General features: G+C 42.5%; 1 protein-coding gene across 1 annotated transcript in view; it reads right to left on the bottom strand.

Annotated features, from left to right (window-relative positions):
* LOC133111069 (microtubule-associated protein 1B-like) overlaps window positions 1-23,404 on the bottom strand; it is a 49,776-nt gene that overhangs the window by 17,705 nt on the left and 8,667 nt on the right. The window contains exons 3-4 of the mRNA XM_061221229.1: window positions 1,018-1,100; window positions 370-510 (exon numbers count right to left, since the gene is read on the bottom strand). Coding sequence (XP_061077213.1) covers window positions 370-510; window positions 1,018-1,100 — 224 coding nt within the window. The remainder of the gene's footprint in view (window positions 1-369; window positions 511-1,017; window positions 1,101-23,404) is intronic.

The raw sequence follows: 23,404 nt of genomic DNA, 5'->3' as shown, positions 1-23,404 counted from the left end.
ACATGCAAATGGACATATCCAGCTTCTTGTTGGCACTGATGGAAAATGGCAAACATTGAAGGTCAATGTACAGTTTGTATAAGAAACCAAAAATAGTGGGTCATGGAAAATTAAGTTTTCTACTGAGATCCTGATTCCACTGCTGTGATAACTAAGGGTTATAAACAAAAACAAGCAAATGCCATTTAAAAAAGTAAATAGAATTATTACCAATCAAATAAGGATTATAATGATTAAAATAAGTGTATTTTGAGATCAGATTCAAAGTTTAAAACATTTTGGAGATCTGAGGAACATCCTTTCCTGAAAGGTTTGTATCTTTGAGGTTCTACAGTAGCACAAATCTATTTGACCAGGCTTTTTGCTCACCCCAGGATCAGCGAAGATTTCTGAGACGTTTTTAAAGGAGAATGCCCCACTTTGCAAGAGGAGGTCACTGCCCTGGTCACCACTTTGACCACTGAGGACCAGTAACTTATGCGCTGCCGAGTCGTAAATCAAGTCCCAGACCTGGGTCAGCAGACAAGAGAGGACGACATCTTCACAAAAAACAGAATGTCACACATACATTATGTAAACATGTCTAAACTCCAAAGCTGCAAGACTAGAGAAATGTGTAGCATTACATTAAACTTTTTTCTGCAACATTTTATTCCACAAGAATATAACAGTCTAAAAATGTACAATGCTGGGGCTATTGAGAGGCTCATCCTGTTAAGGTACTGATCTAGTGCATGAAAGGGCCCCGTGGTTTTCTGTAAATGTCAATGCTGAAAGTGGCTGGAACCCCATAGAGGGCTGCACAATTGGCTTGAGTATCACCCAGGGATGAGAGGGTTTCAAATGGCTGGGATGCTTGTCGGTGCTATCCTGAATTAATAACAGAACTTGCATTGAGTGTTGCAGTGTAAACATGGCTGGATATTCCACATTGGGTAAAAAACAGGAAAGCACAATGATATAATTTTTACATATTATTTATTATATAAATATGATTTGCATAGTTCATTCTCCCACCTCAGATGTGACAGCGTCCTCTGAGGGGTTGACTAAGACCACAGTCTCCAGGACATCACTGCAGTGGTGCAAAGTTCTCTGTCCTGAGGGAGACACAGAGGGAACCATACTTCAGCTTATGTTCACATCACATCTATCGCAGTGAAATCCGTATGTGGTCACAGTCCATAATGAGAATAGGACACAAAATCCTCAGCTGCACTTGAGCTCATCCAGAGCTCCCCTGTGGGAAACACTTTGGGGAGGTTCAGGATGGCCCAACCACGGGCAGATGGCGAGCAAAGACGACATGTCTGGAAGAGTACAAAAGTTGGAACAGGAAGTAGGTCAGCAATGAAAGGTTAAGTCAGGAAATAAGTTGGTAAGGAGTGAGACCATACCCAAGGTCACTGTGCTCTAAAGTTGTGCCTTAAACTCGGGTGGCAGTGTAGTATAACGGTTAGGTGCCAGGCCTTGTGACTCAAAGGCGTTGATTGCTAGCTGGAGAATTGCCATTGCACACTTGAACAAGGTGCTTAAACTGAATTGCTTCAGCAAAAAAACATCCTGCTGTATAAATGGATTGTATATCAAAAATGTAATCTGTGCAAGTCACTCCAGATGAGAATATCTGCTAAATGCCAAAACATAATGATATATACCTGCAGTGTTGCCTGTATCTCATATATCTCATGTATCTCATTATTATGCACTTAAAGTTGGACTGCTTTCTACCCCATCAAACTGCTTTGTTCCATCATTGTTCATGTCTGTTGTCAATTGTTGTTATAGATGATGCAGATGTTACCCAGCAGATGGATTCAGAATCTATTTTTACCACTGCATAGGAAGCCGGTTCCCTTGCCAACACATTCAAATGACAGAAGAAAAACTGAGAAAGCCAAAATCAGTTCATGAGAACAGCAAGTATCCTTGGCCACATTACAGTCGAACACCGCTGCACCAAAATATGTAACACATTAAAGCTAAGAAACCCAGTTTCGAACATTTTAACAGCAGCTGAATTAACTGGATCAACATAACAGATTTCTGAACCAATTTAATTGTAGGGAGAATAATGAGAATGAGAGGATATGGGGTATCAATGCAATAGGTTAGTGATAAGAGGAGTCCAATCAACTGAACGAGGATTTGCTGTTTATATGCACACTATTCATTATCATTGTAGCACTGTAGCTACAATGAATCATCTGAAACTAGGATTCAAAGGGCAAGCCTTAGAAACAACAGAATGAGATTGGAATGAACATTAATTGCAGGTGGGGGCTTAAAGATAACCTGGTAGAGAACTCCCATTTACCACTCGAGACATGACAAGCCAGCTTGTCAAGGACATCATGTATCTGAAAAAATGGTCAGGTTTCATATCCATATTTAGACCAAAGGAATAAATAAATAAAAACTAATTTACAAAAAGAGCCAATTATAGGCTCTCACTATAGTTAAACCAGTCCAGAGGCTTGAGAGGAAAAGGGAATTCTCATTGGCTGAAGGCACAATAAGTTGCTCTGGATCAGGACATTGACTAAACTAATAAACCACATTCAATAATATTCCATCATTGATTGCATTACACTAAACAATTTAAAAATAATGATGCAACACAAGATGTGACCATAACATACTTTTAGCCACAGTTTGGAATCATAATTACCCAAACACAGATGTATGTACTCCCACAGTGAGGATTTGCTATGCTCAGTGGATGGCTTCCATTGGTTGTTACCATGGGGACTGTTGGCTGGCTGTTACGGGCAACTCTGTCACACAGTGACCCAGTCTTAGCATTACCAGATGCATTGCAGCATTTTTGTGCAGGAGAGACATCCTTTCTGAAAGGATCTGCGCAGAGCAATGCACACAATGCAGGAACATCCAAGTATCACATCAACTATATTAAGCACATAATGGCAGGCATTTAATGCTAATGAGTTAGCAGACTTAACAGTAGCAACCAGAGCGGTTAGCTTTATAGCAGGCTGTTTGCGCTGCAGGCTGTGAGGACTGGGTGAAACTGAAGTGGCAAGGATTAAAAGGGTAGGGGACAGCATCCAGACATGTGATTGAGCTGAGCTTGCTGGAGCAGGTGCATGCTACCACACTGCAATGACTGTGTAGGTGCTGTAGTCACCAGATTGTTGAAGGTGGTCTGTGTTTTTGCTGACTGATTTTAATTCAATCACATAAATATTTCACTAAACACAAGAACACTGTCTGAAACATGACATTAGATATACAAAGCTGTATGTGTTGCTCTATTGTCATATATTTCTTATAATCAATACTGTTAATATTTGGTCCTGGATAACTAGCAAAATACTCCATCTTGAGAGCTTCAGTACGTGGCAATGTTACCCAGCAAACATCCCACAATTACAGCCGAGGGGAAATGACTTCATCACCAAAGACATTCAGAAAGCCCTTTTCACAGCACACTCCTGACCACTATGGCCTGTTTCCATAGCAATGCATTTGTATCTAGGTGACTGGGCCCCTGTCTCCTAGAAACACAGCCCTGACTCTGCTGAAGTATGACTCATCAGAATAAGCATGATGTCATTCTTGAGCATTTATCCCAGACAGTCATTGCATGCAGTTGCATCATTTCTATCCATTGAGTTACAGAGTGAAGCGGAGGGCATGATGGTCCCATCTGTATGGAGCAGGACAGTTTGGTTGGAACCTACTGTATATTCAGCAGCAGGTCTGGTTTCACTTTGGATGAAATTCACAATAAAACACATTGCACAATCTATATTAAAAGCATATAAACCCTTTCGGTCTCACCGGCCTATTTTAAGATGCCATTGCTTTAGCAACTGTTCCATATTTTGTAACATGTGGGTGGTAAAACAAGTGAGGGGGGACCTCACCTTCTCGGTATATTGAAATCCACATACTCCTGTGGCCCAAATGCATAACAGTTTCTCATTCTAAAAATGAGAGAGAAACGTTGATAGAATGTCCATTGTTTACTCAGAACTTCTCTGGAGGAATTATCATTGTACTTCTACAGAAGTACACTGCTAGCTGTAGCGTAGTGGTTAAGGTAAATGACTGGGACATGCAAGGTCGGTGGTTCTAATCCCGGTGTAGCCACAATAAGCTCCGCACAGCCAGCAAGGTCCTTAACCCTGCATTGCTCCAGGGGAGGATTGTCTCCAGCTTAGTCTAATCAACTGTATGTCGCTCTGGGTAAGAGCGTCTGCCAAATGCCAACAATGTACTGTAATGTAATTAAGTACTCGTGCATAGGAATTCTATTATCTATGTTTTGTAAAGGCTCTCTCGAACACAATGAGCCCAAGTGCAACCGTCTCTGACCAGTATTTGTAACGTAGTTGTAGACAAAAAGTGTTACCCCCATCTGTGTGTAAGAATACTTCAGCAGTGTAACTTCAGCTCATCAAAGATCCGACTACGGGCATGTTATTGAAGTGACGACTATAAAGCATTTTAGCTAATGGCATTACATTCCCAACGGTGTATAATTTGTTAGGCCTACATAAAACAACAACTGTAGCATTTTCAACATTTTCTTCGGCAAAAACTTTTCTTGAGATTTTATGCAAAAAAAATGTTGACATACAACAAAAAATATATTTTGCGATGCCTACATTTAAATAGAGGACTTCCTTTGGAGGAATTCCAATAAATCTCTTGTCTGAGTAAATATTTCTGAGGAAGACAGTGAAAACACCATTCACAGCCACAGCTACAATAATTTGAAAACTTCCACTTTGGTAAATGGTAAATGGCAGGCATTTATATAGCGCCTTTATCCAAAGCGCTGTACAATTGATGCTTCTCCATTCACCCATTCATACACACACTCACACACCGACGGCGATTGGCTGCCATGCAAGGCCCCGACCAGCTCATCAGGAGCATTTGGGGGTTAGGTGTCTTGCTCAGGGACACTTCGACACAGCCCAGGCGGGGGATCGAACCGGCAACCCTCCGACTGCCAGACGACTGCTCTTACTGCCTGAGCCATGTCGCCCCACTTTCACTGTGTTTGAGCTTCTGTAAATTTGTTTTAGAAATATTTGAAGTAATTATCTTGTACTCTTGTAAAGCAAACTCCAAAGGGTTACATTTCAGAGGATTATGCCTGTAGTCAAAAGGGTTTAAGAATAGTAACCATTTCATTTTTGGTGAGTCATTTTTAAGCTTGTAGTAAAGAAAAGGGGCAATACTTAAGGGGTTAACTGCCACGGCTGTTTCAGAGACAGAATCACAGCCATTTTAGAGCCAGTCACAACTGTTTTAGACGCAGAATCACAGACGTTTTTGAGACAGAGTCACAGCCATTTTAGAGAAACAGCCACAGCTCTTTTAGAGACAGTGCCACAGCTGTACTAGAGACAGAATCATGGCTGTATTAGGAACAGCATTACAGCCATTTTAGAGACAGAATCACAGCTGCATTAGAGACTGCTGTGCTGTATGACAGAATCCCAGCCATTTCAGAGACAGGGCCACAGCTGTTGTAAGGCACCAGGTGAATTTGTTCCCTTTGTTACAGTCCTCCTCCGTGCTGCTGGCTCCTTCAGTGAGGGGGAGGAGCATTGATCCCAAATTCTGCTGTTGGCCCACACTGTAAGCCTCTTACTGCCTGAGGAAATGTGGCCTAATCACGCGTGATGCCCACAGGTTCGCCCTCCCCCCAATGATCAAGCACACCCTCATTCAGCTCAATCACTAATAGGCACTCCTCAACCCATCACTGCCAAATACACCACCACTCATCATAATCCCCCCATACATTCACCCCATTGCCCCCACTATCACAAACATACTTGGGAGATCCCCTTAACCCCACTACACTTGGATAATGCACTGTTCCCCAGCAGCACTGATACAGCAGATTCCCATAATAGAGCCATTTTGAGTGGGTTATATGAAAAATATGAAACATTTTAAATTGTTTCATTAATCATACTGGTAGCACAGGCGGAGAATATTGATCTGTAAGGAAAGTAGCAAGCGAAACATTTGAAATGGTGAAGCAGCACAGTACAGTAAACGTCAGACAGAGATCCTGTGATTTTGTGATTGTTCTTCCAGCAGTGCTGAAGAAGGAGCGAGGTGTTCTGCCAAGCACTTTTATCATCTCTCCCCTTTCCCCTCTCCTCTCTTCTCACATTCTGTCATCTCCAAATGGACTGCAGTCACACACTGGAAACTGACAATCCTTTTATGGGAAAAAAAACAATCAAGAGCTTTGGGGGGAAAGCAAATGGCAGTATTTCAGTAATTTCCTGTGAGCTAGGACACTTGGAATTCACTGTGAATTCTTCACAAGTTTCCCCTTACTCTGCTCAGCAAGGTTGACTTAACATTTCTAAAAGTTTATAAGCATAATTTTTTACTTCAGTACTGTGGAAGGCACTACCATGTAGCTTCCAAACACTTTCCCTGTATGATATGAATGAACTGTAGAAGCAGGGCGACATGTGGACATTTCACAAAAATAAACCTTAACAGAGAAATACAATGACCATGACCTATTTTAACAAAGGAAGAATAAAGAAATGAAGTGGTCGACCTGACAGCACCATTACGAAAAACAAACTTTCAGAGTTCGCTCGTGTCCTAAATAATGTTTTTATCATAACCTCCAAAGACTCATTCTTGTCCTCTGTAGGGGACATGCGTATCTGGTCTTAATCTGAACTATATATTCTGCTATGCTGACACCTACACTACAAGGGGGATTCAATACAAATAATTGTTAAAATATAATACATAATTTCACTGCAGCATGTTTTTCTTGTGTTTTTTTATATTCTTCTTCTGGAGAAGGATCTTCTGGAGAAGGATATCTCCATGTCTTTACTTGTTGAACTGTCTTTTGGACACTGTCCCTCACTGTGGTCCATCAATCATATCACTATTAGCACACTGCTTACATTGTGTTTGCTGTTTATGCAACATTTTTGATACTTCTTTTCAAATTATTTTCATTATTTCTGTTACATTTGTTGGGTATGTATGTGTTTCAGTTAGACAAGCATGCCCAATATTATCTTGGCAAGCACATACGCAACAATTCATTCAATTTCTAATGAAAAATGCTAGTCAATTTCTCGAACTGCTACACCACACATCTCACCGAGAACACAGCTAAAGATGTTAAAACAACTTTTACAGATGCTAAAACAAAAAAAAGATTGCTCTACTTCTGCACTCCAGATTTAGAAATTTAGCACTTCACTCTGAAATAATGCTATTTGAATTGTGTGGCTCATTTAACATTTAATCTTTTCTGGTATTTTTGCTTTCTTTGATTAAAACTTCATGCCTTTAAATACTTGACAGTTCTGTAATACTTTCTATCTGCTGTATTTTAACATTACTGTGGTGAACTTCAAGGGAAGTTTAAGTGTTTAAGTGAAAGTTGTCCTGGATCATGGCTACATCACTAGCGGAGGTGTGGGGGGCAGTGGGACCTGTTTTGGGCGTGGTTATGCAATTCAGCTCAGTGGACAGTGGCACTGTGCCTAATATTAGTGCTGTTACACAAGCCCTAGTGATCCTCCCTGTCCACTTCACACCCATATGACCTTATTATACCAACAGCAAGGTGGATAAATGGAGACATACAAGGCCTGGCTCCCATGTCAATAAGGATGGTCAGAGACCACAGGACCCGTAACAAGAGCCATGACTAATGGCCTTCATTATGGGCGTATGAGGAGCTAAGATGGACTGAAAGGCACATCTATGCAGACACACAGACAATATGTGTAGAACATGGCTCAGGCGGTAAGAGCAGTCGTCTAGCAGTTGGAAGGTTGCTGGTTTGATCCAACCCTGGGTGTGTCTAAGTGTCCCTGAGCAAGACACCTAACCCCCAAATGCTCCTGACGAGCTGGTTGGTGTCTTGCATAGCAGCCAATCACGGTTGGTGTGTGAGCGTGTGGATGAATGGATGAATGAGAAGCATCAATTGTTCAGTGCTTTGGATAAAGGCACGATATAAATTCCAACCATTTACAATTTAAACATGACCTCTGCATTCTCCAGATATCATTAACTGGGGCCAAACTGAAAAGGGTCTGTAGATTACAGACCAGCCACACTGCTGCTCAGAAGCTTATAACCTCCTCCACTGCAGATTTCTGATTATCTGCATCCAAAAGGCCTGATGGTGAGCTTTAAGTTAAGGGAAAGATGATTCTAGATCAGTGCTTTATTTTACATAATGGTTGTGGGCGGAGGCTTATGGCTGGGTAAGCTGATCCTGGATCAATCCTATGGGGCAGACTCCAGCACTGCAGCAGGCTGGCTCCCCGGCTGGGGGCTGCTGAGTCAGGTCTCCGTCAGCAGGGAGCAGCGCAGATCAGCGCCAGCGACCAGAGACAACAGCACTCTTCTGTGCACCGCAAATATACAGCACAGCACTTCCGACATTCAGTACAGTGTGTCTGTTAGCTGTGCTGCTAACATCACAAATGAACAGCACAGTAAGTCACACTTCTGAGAATACGGTAAAGTCGGTTCATGTGCCATGTAGCGCTGTATATCTACAAAACATACCGTACTGGTGAGATACAGAATGGTAAACCACTTCTACTGCACAGGTACAAGAGTAAAATATGATCTCACCATACTGATAAATGGGTGTGATATTTTGGCTTATATCATGGGTGTGATATTATTGGGCTAATAATTCTCAAAGCATTCTGTGTAATTCAGATCTCAGGACCCAGCATCATGGGTATTTATAACCTGAAGCTGTTGGCAGGGTGTGAACCTCAAGTTGTGTGTTTCTACAGTGGCCTGCGCATGCTTTATTGGTCCCCTCTATATGGGCAGAACCTTCTACGTGGTTACCTATACAGCTGCACCAACAGGCTTCTGTACTGCAATGTCATACACACCCATTCCCATACAGTCTCCTACACTACTAAACTCGCACTCCCGTCCTGTACTTTCTTATGCGCGGCCGCACCCAATCGTCCCTCCGTTCACCTGTCTGCATCTCACAGCCATTTCAGGAAGGCGGTGCCCCAGTTTCTGTCTGTAATCCAGGTCGTGTTATTTGGGCGGCACTGGAAGATTCCACTGGTAATCCATTTAAATCCTCGGGGATAAGCACGGCCGAGCCACAGACAATCACCTGAGTGTCCAGCCACTCCCTGCCCCCCGTGAACCTCTCAGTCTCCTCACAATGACCTGTGTCCAATTTCTCGAGCACAACAAATGTCTGGGCAACTTTGACGCAGTAAAGAGTGGGTATGTCTCCCGGTGTACAGAGTCGCATTCTCAGGGCTGACGCAGCATGTCAGTGAAGACACTGAATGACGCATGTCTGGACAAAGACATGTCATCTTAGCCTCAGTGTAACCTGGCAGGCTACAGTGCCCCAGACACCACATGTACTCCAGCAAGCTGCTGAACCTGAATATGTTCAGAAAATTACCAGCAATATAAATATATATGATAATGTGTAAAAGCCTCCCTTGAGTCTTTGCCTTTAATGCACATATGCATGAAGGAATATGCTTGGAGAATGTAAATTTTGTAAGGGTTTACAATGGGGTGGGGTTTCTGCTTTGAGTGATTCTGACTATGAGAAATCGGCAAGAAAGCCAAAAGAAAACCAGTCTCCTGTCCCCTCTAAATCCTGCCAAACCAACGATACGGAGGTTGGCAGCCAGGGGGAGGGGGGAACACAGCAAGCCAAACACAGCCACGCCATCAGTCTCCCCAAGCAGCGGCGGAATTGCATCATGTTGCCCTGGAAACTGCAGGCGCCAGAAATGAGATCATACACAGCACTGGGCCCCGCAGTTCAGAAGCTACTGTGGCAGGGATACTGCATTCCTCCCCTCTGATCAGGACTGATTTAAACCTGGGAGGCCAAGTGAGTTCAATCTCGGCCCAATCAGAGGCATTAAGGTAGAAAAGAAAACAAGCAGGACTAAGTAAGGCATTACGATTAGCTGCAAAGGTACAGCAGTTAAAGGTCGTCTATAGAGGTAGAGCCTGCCATTCTTGGGCTGTCATTATGCTGTTTGCCTAGAACAGGAATGTTTCTGGAACTTTCTCTGAGCTGAAAGTCTGCCACAAAGATGCTTTTCTTTTCTTTTTGTCAGTCACACAGTAACTTTCCCTTGTTAAATAACTTTCTCATCCACACAAACACAGAGTTGCTATGTGAACTGCGTAGTGAATGATTTCAAGACCTATTCATTGGTTCAAGCAACTACCCTGGACCAATTGTCTATTAGAAAATAACATCATTAAGGGCTTAGCAGGCACTACGTACACAACTACATAGCTGGCACTACATATACAACTGCAACAAGCCTGCTGTAGAAATGTCTGCTGAGAGACACACTTTTTACAAATGTTTCAGTCATTCCAGGTCTGTGCATCTGTGCTCACACCAGGGAACAGTAGCACTGCCTTGGGTCCCTGCTTCATGGAGACAGCAGATGGAGCAACCCCAAACCCAAAACCCAACAGGAAACTGGATTAGCATTTAACAGGATTTCCAGCTGGATTTTTTGTTTAATTATTCATCTTTATTTTATTCAGTGACATTGGAAAAATGCTCTACACCTACAGGAGTAACTGGTAAGAGATCATTAGAATGCACAAAAGTGTTCCTTTGTCTCCAGACAAAATCCATAAAATCCATCAAACTCCTAATGATTAAGCAATAAGTAGCAAGAAGTGAGCTAGTGGAATCCTGCAGCACATTTCATAAATGCTTATTAGACCATGTCCATAGGGCTTTGAGCAGGCTGCAGAGTGCATCCAGGAAACCCACCACGGCAAGGACGGACAAGCAGTGCTGGAAAGTGCTATTTTGTGGCGCATCTGTAGGCGTCCACCTCCAAGGCCACACGTCACAGTTTGACTCTATGTATCTCACTGAAAACATCTCAAAATATAGAGATTAACTATCTCTATTAACCCCTTTCCTCATTTGAAGCCTAATACAGGAAAATAAAGTTACATTAAGTATGACTGTTCTGCACTTGAATCTCTTATTGAATCTAGGCTACTGTCTTTAGGCTAAAACGGCCCTGCATTAACACGCCCCTGTTTATTTTAGGCTCTTCAAGAGGTAGGCTTATAACTGCGAAAGTAGTTCACAGTAAGAATATGATATGAAGGCCTGTTCATCATCAATAAGCAATCTCTTGCAGCACACATGTAATTTGTGTAGGCCAGTGCAATGCGTATGTGGGTATAGTTTAGAAGACAAAATTGAGCACAGCGCCTCCTGTGAGCATCACACATTTGTGTTCTTAATTGCCACCTTCTCTGTTTTTAATTGTTTTGGTTTGGAACCGCTGTCAAGTGTAAGAGGTGGTTAACTTTTTTAGTGCCTTTATTTTCCACAATGCCTCATCTTTAATTGTTATCGTCCTCCATACCCTTGAGTGCGGTCCACACAAGAGACACAAAACTATTGGCTCCAAGTTAAATGTTTTACAATCTTAGGTCATCGACTTCGAAGAGGGTACCTAGCTTTATCTATTTTATGTCTATTTTTCCCCAGAATAGCTCAAAACATCTTTCAAACGGTGTCTGCAGCAACTGACGGCTGATCATTATTGGAAAGGGGGCAGACAGATGTTGGGGTGCTTATTCCTCTTCTGGTGTTCTGTGTGAAGTAAAACCAGAGGAAAAGCTCTGCTGCTGTGAAATTCCATTACATACATACATACATACATACATACATACATATTCAATGAGCATTTTATTAGCTATTTATTAGACTTATTTTTTAGGCTTATTAAGTGTTCTGCTGCTGTTGCCTATCCACATTGATGCATTCTGTGTTCTCTTCTGCATACCACTGTTGTAATGCTTGGTTATTTGCCTTACTGTCACCTTCCTTTCAACTTCGACCAGTCAGGCCATTCTCCTCTGATTTCCCTCATTAACAATGCATTTCTGCCCGCAGAACTCCCGCTCACTGTATTTTTTTTTGTTTTTCGTACCATTCTGAGTAAACTCTAGAGACTGTTGTTGGAAAATCCCCAGAGATCATCTGTTACAGAAATACTCAAACCAGCCGGTATGGCACCAACAATCATGCCACAGTCTAAATCACTGAGATCACATTTCGTCCACATTCTGATGGTTGATGTGAACATTATCTGAAGTTCCTGATCCATATCTGCATGATTTTATGCATTGCACTGCTGCCACAGGATTGGCCGATTCGATTATCGCATGAATAAGTAGGAGTACAGCTGTTCCTAATAAAGTGTACATACATACAGACATATTTTGAGTCCTCAACTAATTGCAAAGACAAACTAGCTTGTGATTGTTTAGAGAAAGTCACAAAATGAACCACCCTGTTAAGATTTTATTGGATGACTGCACTAAGCCATTTGTGATGTCAGCATTTCTTTCCAATTTCTTTCAGAAACTAATTTTCTCCATGCCTATTGTGTAATGAGACCGATAACCGTGTGATATTGAACCAACTGCTTTTAAAAGAACAGCTAATGCCCTTATTTATGTCCTTGCTCTAACTCCTGAGAAAGTGAAGGTTGAGCATGAAGACTAACAAGGGTTGAAAGAAGGGGACTGAACAGGAAGTAGGGGGAGTCATAGTAATAAGAGTACTGAGCTACATTCAAAGTCATATCGCTTCCAATTTTCCTCAGCTACTCCCATTCTACCTACTGTAGGCCTTTTCCTCAGCTACTCCCATTCTACCTACTGTAGGCCTTTTCCTCAGCCACTCCCATTCTACCTACTGTAGGCCTTTTCCTCAGCTACTCCCATTCTACCTACTGTAGGCATTTTCCTCAGCCACTCCCATTCTACCTACTGTAGGCCTTTTCCTCAGCCACTCCCATTCTACTTACTGTAGGCCTTTTCCTTAGCCACTCCCATTCTACCAACTGTAGGCCTTTTCCTCAGCTACTCCCATTCTACCTACTGTAGGCCTTTTCCTCAGCCACTCCCATTCTACCTACTGTAGGCCTTTTCCTCAGCTACTCCCATTCTACCTACTGTAGGCCTTTTCCTCAGCTACTCCCATTCTACCTACTGTAGGCCTTTTCCTCAGCCACTCCCATTCTACCTACTGTAGGCCTTTTCCTCAGCTACTCCCATTCTACCTACTGTAGGCCTTTTCCTCAGCTACTCCCATTCTACCTACTGTAGGCCTTTTCCTCAGCCACTCCCATTCTACTTACTGTAGGCCTTTTCCTCAGCCACTCCCATTCTACTTACTGTAGGCCTTTTCCTCAGCCACTCCCATTCTACCAACTGTAGGCCTTTTCCTCAGCTACTCCCATTCTACCTACTGTAGGCCTTTTCCTCAGCCACTCCCATTCTACCTACTGTAGGCCTTTTCCTCAGCCACTCCCATTCTACCTACTGTAGGCCTTTTCCCTCAGCTACTCCAGGGTCAGTAAGTGCAATTTCATATCCGTGCATCACTGCAGAGTTCTGGAAGCTACAAAAGCACCCAGATATGGGCAGCACAGTGGCACAGTGGTTAGCACCGTTGCCTCGCAAAAAGGTGGTTCTGGGTTTGAGTCCTGGTCAGTAGAGTCCACTATGTGCGGAGATTGCATGTTCTCCCATGTTCGCGTGGGCTTCCTCCGAGTAATTTAGCTTCCTCCTACACCGAAGGGCACGCATGTCAGCTTAGGTTCATATACGCCTGCCCTTGCCCTTGACCAATGCAATGACTTACAGTGAAGAAAAGGGTTGTTAGGTTCCATTCTTCCTGTCAGTTTTGGGTTTCTGTTCGATACAGCAGGTGTTATCTGCGGGTCGGGCTCCATTTGACTTATGTGCTTCTGTAATACAGTTAAACTACATCAAACTGCATTGGTTGCATTGGCATCGGTACAAATTGCTGACAAATGAAAGTTCCATTACCTGCCATGATATTTAAGCTAAATATTAGCAACATCAGTCAAACATGGAGTTTGCTGCAGTAAAGCACGACAAAGAGATAAAGGACAATTACTTTTTCTGCCATTCAATAGCAAAACACTAACACCAGGATAGCACGCATTATACATATTTTTGCAGTGACATACACTCACCTATAGCTTCGGTTTAAATGTTTTTCTTATGTGAAAATTCACAGTATATCACAAGGAGAGGGTTCTGCAGATCGTGGAAGAAAACACCGTTAGCTAGCCTAGCTGTTCAAATGGGTCACACCCCCTTAATGCAAATCAATGGAGAGAAAACTGCGCAGTATTTTTCAGGTTTGTTTTGTTTCGGCTTTTCCGCTGGCTTTCGCTCCCCCTTTTTTATTCAAATCGTTGTTTCGATGTGGTCCGTAAATATTTTGACGTATTTTATTTCTTTATTTTCACGTATTTACTTATTTGCTAAGTGTACAAAGAAGAGGGTCGAATATTTCATATTCATGAAAGATGGTCTGCACAAAATTACCCACAGATATGTTCTTTTGGGGGGGTTATTCAGGCCAGATCTCCGAAAGCGACCCTTCCAGACAGTATGAATTTCTCCTGTTTCGCTGAGTGCAACACAGATCGCATCCACGGCACCGCTCAAGTGAGGGAAAACGGAATCGTCCTCAGTTCACCCCAGTAGAACACTGACCATCGTATCAACACATAAAACATGCATCTTTATAAGCTCGCGATTTATTAAACTGACCTAAAATTGGTCAGTGCTAGATGCAAAAACACTTTCTGAGCAAATAAAATCTAAATAACGCAATGACATTGTCTAAATTAGGTCATTTTAAAACGAACTCCTTTCTAAGAGTTTTACATTAATACAAAACAGTTACATCTATTGACATACAAACAGTAAGAATTATTGTCGAAACCAGATCAAACCTTTAACTTGTTTTGCTCCTACATAGCAACTGCTCAGCATTCAGTCCGCAATTAATGACGCGCATGTAGCACAGACTATGGTGTAACCTATTCCTGCAACCATCGAAATTAATATCGGTTAGAACAATTCACCTCCTTTGCATCAGAGCATTTTTAGAACTGGATCTCGTACCTTGTTCCAGTTTGTTCGCCGAAGACGTAACCCCGTTTTCACCAAAGGCGGTTCGCTTGCTGCATATCGCAGTAAAATATCAACAGAATATTGAAGCTTACTGATTTTTCTCCGAATGAAAGGCAAAACCACCTCATATAAATTAGTATGTGGCTAGAATAATTCAACGTCATTAGACATTAAATCAAAGAGAAGGCAAATGCATCCATGTAGGTTATATCCTGTACCTTGACACTTGTCCAGGTAGATGTAAGTAGCTGTCTGATTATTTAATGAGTTAATTCTCTCTGACCAGGTGGATACACTTGTTTATAATACCAGCCCTACAGATCACCAGGCATCGAAAAAAAACAAGTTCCCATACATCAGTCTGAACTGTAATGCACATAGCCTATTCGAATAAAACATTTTAAATCAGACGAATACATTTCATATCCAAAGCAGACGCACTGGAACAAGAAAGCATCCAGGCGCGCATTACTGACTCCTGACTTTCTTCCGCAGATAACAGAGAAGCAACTAAACAAAGATTCCTCTGAGTGAAATCACGGTAATTTGTCTTTGCAGTGGAAATGCGTCCACTGCAGCGCGGGCACCCGCAGTGTGATATACATACCGTAACTGATGGGCTGTGTTTATACAGAGCGACAAATCCGGCAACTTCAGAGTGAGACGAGTAGCCGCTCATGCGAGCGCCGGGAGGACGAAGTGAGGGGGGGTCAGAGAGCCGTGTAGCAGACAGATGCGGTAACACTGTCTGCAGCGACCAGCGTGCCGGCCTCCGGTTGCGGTCCAGGGAGGGGCCAGCCAGCGAACTCGTATAATGCACCAGCGCTTAACCCGTGCCGTCCCGAAGTGAACCCAATTCGCAATTCACAATCCCATCCAATTCTTTTCTAATTTTGAAAATAAGCCTAATGCAACCGCTCAGAGAAATGATTTTGCTCAGTAATATATATTTTAAATATATATGTTTCAATTTTATTTACAACGCATTACTGACAAATTATTATTTTATTATTATAAATGAGCTAACATACACTCACTGAGCACTTTATTAGGAACATTTTTAGTTTATCACACCTACTTATTCATGCGATTATCTAATAAACCAATTGTGTGGCAGCAGTGCAATGCATACAATCATGTAGATACTGGTCAGGAGCTTCAGCTAATGTTCACATCAACCATCAGAATGAGGAAAAAAATTGATTGAAGTGACTTTGACCGTGGAATGATTGTGGAATGGCAGACAGGGTAGTTTGAGTATCTCAGAACCTGCTGATCTTCCTGGGATTTTCACGCACACTAATCTCTAGAGTTTGCAAAGAATGGTGAAAAAACAAAACAAAAATCCAGTGAGCAGCAGTTCTGCAGACAGAATGAAAGACGCTTTGTTAATGAAAGACATCAGAGGAGAATGGCCAGACTGGTCAAAGCTGACAGGAAGGTGACAGTAATGCAAATAACCACACATTACAACAGTGTGTTGAGCATAGTATCAAATATGAAATATTAACAGACTGCAACATACACCAAGGGGTCTTTTTAAAAAAATGTCCATCTAGTTTATAACATAATTTTAAATCTAAAAACAATGAACGAAGCTGTTGAATAAAACCATCTCACATATTTTGAGCTCTGTACCAGCTGGGATGATATGCAGTTGACCTGTGTTTGTCCTCTTCCTGCCTTGTGGAATTGTGGGATAGGCAGTGTTTGTTTTTATTGTGCAGGCTTGCTTTCTGACTCAGATCTGCTGCAGAATGAGGGTGTCAATGCTGGCTGAGGACGCAGCCCTGTACATGAGTGCCTGCATAACCTGCATTATGCCAGACGGATTGTCATACAAAGATATTTGAACTCTACATAAAATGTCCATCGGTAATTGCTAATCCCTTTTCCTGAAAATGATTTCCCCAGAGATGATGAATAAGAGGTTTGTGTGGAAAGTATACAGATAACAATATCTGTCCATTAATTCTAAATATACACACCTATTTATATACAGCACCACAATTTCCAGTACAGCTTCTCACACTCAGATAAATACAGCAATCCTATTATATTTTAACACACAGCAGAGGCCAGCTAGACACTGGAATAATGAGCTATGCAACAAACCCACACTGAACTGCTGTTGAACCAAACCTATTGCTATCAAGCCACACACAGACCAATCAAACTGAGACCTACTGCCATCAAGCCACACCCATTGCCAGCAATCCTCACCCAGACCAATCAAAACCCACAGCTGTCATCAAACCACATCCATTGTTATCAAGCCATATCCACTGTCAAACCACACCCACTGCAATCAAAGTAGACCTACTGCCGTTTCACAAAGATGCTACTGTCCTGGCAGAGAGACAAGCGCTCCTGACACAAAAATGCTTTTCTGTACAGTACCTAATTTAGCCAAACAAAGAACATAATGTAAAGAATTCCACAAGGAGGTCATCGTTCATCAGCCAGTTAAAAAGCTAATCCCGTTCCTCTCAATGCTATGTACTGTCCCCTCCAAAAGTATTGGAACAGCTAGTTCAATTCCTTTGTTTTTGCTATACACTGAATACAATTGAGTTTGAGGTCAAAATATGTAGATGAGAAATTTCATTTTTTATCTAGATTTGTTGAACAACTTTTATATTTGTATCAGACCAACCAATTCTTAGGTGACCAAAAATATTGAAACGTGAGACTGACAGGTGTTTCTTGTTGACCAGATGTGTCCTGTTAGATTGATTGGTTAAACAATAAATAGTTCTGAATGTCTACTCTTCGTTTAAGCCTTGGGTTTTTCCTGTGAAGACTGCATTTGTGTTAGAAAAGACAAACCAACATGAAGACCAGAGAGCTGCCTTTGGGAGAAAAGCAAGCCATTTTGAAGCTTGGAAAAGAGGAGAAATCAATCAGAGCCATTGAAAAAGCATTGGGAATAGCTTGCACAGCAACTTGGAATGTCCTGAAAAAGAAAGAATCCGCTGGCGTACTGGGCAACAGACATCAAACAGGTCAACCAAGGAAAACAACAGTAGTTGATGACAGAAACATTGTGAGATCTGTGAAGAAAAAACCCCAAACATCAGTCAGTGACATCACAAACAATCTCCCCAGTGCAGGGGTGAAGGTATCTCAATCAACGGTATGAAGAAGACTTAGAGATCAGCAATATAGAGGCTCTACCACAACAAGCAAACCACTCATCAGTAGTAAGAATTGGAAGGTGAGATTACAATTTGTGAAGAAGTACAGAGATGAGCCACAAAAGTTCTATAATCTTTTATGGACTGATGAGACCAAGATTAACCTCTACCAAAGTGATGAAAAGGTGTGGAGAAAGAAGTTGTCTGCTCATGATCCAAAACATACTAGCTTATCTGTGAAGTGGTGGATGAAGTGTCATGGTGTGGGCTTGCATGGCTGCTTCTGGAGTGGGCTCACTAATCTTTATTGATGATGTAACTCATGATGGTAGCTGCAGGATGAATTCAGAAGTCTTCTGTCTGCCAACTTACGGAGTAATGCATCATCAGAAACGTCATCATGCAGTGACCAAAAACACACAGCCAACACAATAAAGCACTTCATTAGGGAGAGAAAGTGGAAGGTTTTAGACTGGCCAAGTCAATCACCACACCTTACCTCAATTGAGCATGCATTTCATATTCTGAAGAGGAGATTGAAAGGAAAACCCCCCAAAACAAACAAGAACTGAGAGAGGTTGCAGTGAAAGCCTGGAAAAGCAACACAAAAGAAGAATGCAACAGTTTGTTGATGTCAATGGGTCACAGGCTTGATGCAGTTATTGCAGGCAAGGGATATGCTATCAAATATTAAGTGCTATTTACTTTCATTTATTTAAATACTCTCTGTTCAAATACTTTTGCACCCCTAAAAGGTGCTATGTATCAGTAGTATTTAACACATCTAGATGTAAACATCAGAAATTCTGAACTCTTCTGTCGTGTTCATCTTTTTATGAACATAAACATTTGAACATCTTTTTCCACAAATGTATTCAGTGTATTGCAAAAACAAAGGAATTGTACTTGCTGTTCCAATACATTTGGAGGGGACTGTATGTATATGACTCACTCCGATGAAGACACAGTACCATCAAAATGAGTCACTTTCATTTTGCGTCATGCAAGAGCTCATATTGCTTCCATGTGCTTCAGACTTTCTCCTTTTGAAAAAGAACACGACGTGTTTGGAAATTAGGCTACCAAGAAGCTGTGGGCTGATCCATTTTACACTAACATATTTTTTTGTGATTTGTATTCATTGTAGGCTGTGTTACAGATGCAATTAGAGTGAATTTGGCAGTTATTAACTGCCTGTAGGCTTTGGCTCCCCAATTACTAATGCAGACCAGCTAAGAGTTTTTAATATTAACTCCCCAACACTGCACACCGCAGGGCACACTGCCCCCATACTCATCTCCCAACGGACAAAGAATCTTACTCACCACCCCAATATTACTGACCCCCAACAGCAACATGAACACAACCAACTCTTAAATATCCTTAACTCATTTATATGTAATAGTGCTAATTGCCCATTCTAATTGTGCAAAACTTGACAGTGAAATCACATTACTACTGCAGTCATTATGGTTTGTCTCCAAGCCTTCTTATGGGGGGTGGAGGACTGAGTTTTCAGCTATACTTTAAATAACTGCAGTCCATTCAAAATGAGCCATACTGCAGCAACAGCAGTGTGAGTGTGTGTGTGTGTGTGTGTGTGTACATGTGTGTGTGTGTGTGTGTGCGCACATGCGTTTGTGTGTGTGTGTGTGTGTGTGTGTATGTGCGGGGCGGGGGTGTTCACAGAGCCGATGCGAAGGCCTGCTGTAATGTGTGTGCATATGTTTGTGTGTGAGTTTGAGTGTGAGTGTGAGTGTGCGTGTCTATGTGTGTGCGTCTGCATGCGTTCACAGAGCTCATACACAGCCCTGCTGTAATGTGTGTGTGTGTGTGTGTGTGTGTGTGTATGTTCACAGAGCTCATACGCAGCCCTGCTGTAATGTGTGTGTGTTCACAGAGCTCATACACAGCCCTGCTGTAATGTGTGTGTGTGTGTGTGTATGTTCACAGAGCTCATACACAGCCCTGCTGTAATGTGTGTGTGTGTGTGTGTTCACAGAGCTCATACACAGCCCTGCTGTAATGTGTGTGTGTGTGTGTATGTTCACAGAGCTCATACACAGCCCTGCTGTAATGTGTGTGTGTGTGTTCACAGAGCTCATACACAGCCCTGCTGTAATGTGTGTGTGTGTGTGTGTGTTCACAGAGCTCATACGCAGCCCTGCTGTAATGTGTGTATGTTCACAGAGCTCATAGGCAGCCCTGCTGTAATGCGTGTGTTCAGACAGAGAGAGGCGATGCTGCGGGAGATGTGGTGTCTGTGAGACTGAGGGCCCACAGCTGCTCATAATGAGGACATGGACTGGATTTCAATCCCAGCGGGACGTGGAGAGGTTGATGGGGGAGCCTTAATGGGTCCTCCGGAAAGGCAGAATTAGGATAGGCTGTGTGTTTGTGTGGATTTAGAATGGGGTACAAGTTATTTATGTACTTTTAGTAATATTTAATTGGGACGTTTTTCAGAAGCATTGCTCGCGATGGTTGGGATAAATGAGTCGCTGTGACTCTGAGGGAGGTTTTGGAGGAGGAGTGCTGGCTGGACTGCGTTTCTCTCAATCTTCCTGACATAGGGCTCATAGTTCTGTTCCATTTGGAGGAGGGGTGGGGGGGTAACAAATGAGATGGCATAAACAGGTTGATGGGAGCATGGTAAGAGGTGGGTAAAATGGGATGAGCTAAAACGACAGGGACACGCTCCAGCTCCTTTCTCAGATGCAGCCTGTCTCACTGGAGAGGAAGCCATTTCAGGACTGATATGAGGAGGAACCTACACATCAGCAAAAGCAGGGAGAAACCCTCACAGACCAACAACAGGGTCTCAAAAAAACAAAAGATATTAACGGTCTCCATTTCTGTGGAACAATAAGACCTTGCACACGGAGTAGACAATGTCCTTGCTCCCTCGTAACAGAATTCTGCTCTGCCCCTTTCCACTTCCTGTACATCACAAAAGGAAGCAGTCATTGACCTGTAACCTCCGTTGTTCAAGACGGAGCGAGTGAAACTTCACTCGCTTTGCTTTATAATTGCAAGTCACCATGGTGACATTGTTGAGAGGCAGCACTGCAGCTATGTAGAAGTAGGTTGAATTTTTTTATCTTCTTTCATTCAGCAATTTCTCTGCAGAAAAGTCAGTAAAGAAGCCATCTTTCACAGTCTTCAAAATGTCAGGGGCATTAACCTCTGGCATACCATGCTGTTTAACATATGCATTAAAGAACTCGTCTATAGTTTAAGGGTATATCAGTGGGGAGATGACTGGAATGACTGCAGCTGTGTTTAGAAGGCTCTCGGATGGCTGATAACCTCCCTTTTACATAGAGTAGCAGGAAATGTGCTTAACCTCATCATATTTGCACCCTTGTTAACGCTAACCATGTCACCCTCAGCAGGCCCCCATCAGTGCAAGACCTTCCCTCAGTGCTAGCAGGAGCAGTTTAAACCTTTTATAGGGGCTGTGTAAAAGAAGGTCAGTTCAGCTCCCTGTCTGGCCAGTAGAGGGAAGGGTTACTGATTGGAGGTGGGATTGCGGTATTACGCATCACAGAAAGGAAGTGACACTCATGCCAGGGAGAGAGGGTGGGGAGGAGGAGACCTTAAAGATGACTCAATGGAAAAACACAGCCTGAAAGGGGGCAGTGGAGGGGGGGGGGGGTTATTTTTGGGACCGATGCTGTCCAGGTGCTACATGGGTTTACTGATTCTGAATAACAATTAGCAGAACCCACAATACCCATAATTCACATGCGAAGGGATCATGAAACATTGACCCAGAAACAACCTAAAACAAAACATAGGGGGGGGACATGTAATTTTATACATATGTGCATACCATTATTTTGCATAGATTACTTGTTTAGAGCGACAATTGTCATTTGCAGCCCTACTACCATAAAAAGAAAAAATATATATTGTATAACAGAAATATTTAAATTGTAGGCCTTTGGGAAATGATACATTTTCTTTCAGATTGTTAGTTGACATGCCTGCCCCCTAGTGGTTATGCTCCTTCCCCCTCGAACCAGACTATAGGTGGCTGCGTTTGTACGCAGGGCATATTGCTTTTGTATGCGGCGTGCCTCTGTTACAATCAGTATAAATCAAGGTCACATTCAGCCCCAACATAACATAGACGGTTTCTTGAAATGGAAACGGTGGCGTGTTGAACACGCTGCTGCAAACCGTGGGCGGAATGACTGACATAGGTCCAGTTGCTACTATGGCATCTGAAAAAGGCCCTTCTGTATGTTCTCTGGCCTTTAAAGCATAGGGCTACGTCATTATTGATTGGGGTTACACCCCCCGACACACCCACCAAACGAGAGTGAACATACCTCAAAGCCCCTTGCAAAACATCGCACATCGTTGGGAAGAAAAGTATCGTTCACCCTGGAGACTGTAGCAATATTTTCTGATGACATGCCCCAGGCCTCACAAATCACTCATGTTTAATCATCATGTTATCATTTATGGTAGGAAAACTATAGTTAGCTACATCCCTTTTCAGTAATTGTGCATATATACCCTTTTTTCTTAGAATTAACTTCCCAAACAATGGGACATACCACCTTTCACTAGGATGAGAGCATCCATGGCAGCCACACCAAACTCAGCCACCAGCTCCACGGACACAGCCCACAGGAATCTATAGGACAGGCTGCAGTACTGTAGCAGTCACCCATTTTCTGGTGCTAGCTAGAAGCTATTTTCGTTTTTCCGCTTATTTCAGGATTTCTACCTCGATTTTCGGTTTGCAGCAGAGCAAACTCCCACTGGGTTGATTGGAGAGTTATTTGATTCACCTGCAGCTGAGGGTGTGGGGATTGGCTCTTAATTGATCATTGAGAACAGCCTGGTGCATTCCCCTCTTGGCCAATCAGGGTGTGACAATGTCCTTCCTTTTGGGATTAAAAGAGGCACTAACATGCACATCTGGTTGATTTTCTAATCATACCTTCTTGCAGTTAGACCTCATGGTCTAAATGAGTCTAATGAGGGTTAGAAACACTGATGCTTGTCTATTTTATTTTATTTTTTTATTTTTAATCATTCTTTGCTTGCTCTGGTTGCTGTCAATTTTGAGACATATTTTGCATAACTATTTTGTATCAGGTCTCGCAAAACCTATCGGGGCTAGCCGTAATCCTGGCTTTGCCCTGCGTGTTTTAGTTTTTAGTTAATTTGGTGTTTAAATTCCAGAAACGCCTTTCGTATTATGTTTTTTTATTTTTTTGGTAATCAAAGGG

The sequence above is a fragment of the Conger conger genome, chromosome 15, assembly GCF_963514075.1.
Source record: "Conger conger chromosome 15, fConCon1.1, whole genome shotgun sequence".
NCBI lineage: Eukaryota > Metazoa > Chordata > Actinopteri > Anguilliformes > Congridae > Conger > Conger conger.
The sequence above is the reverse complement of the archived record's forward strand: the minus strand, read 5'-3'. Positions and strand labels throughout refer to the sequence as shown.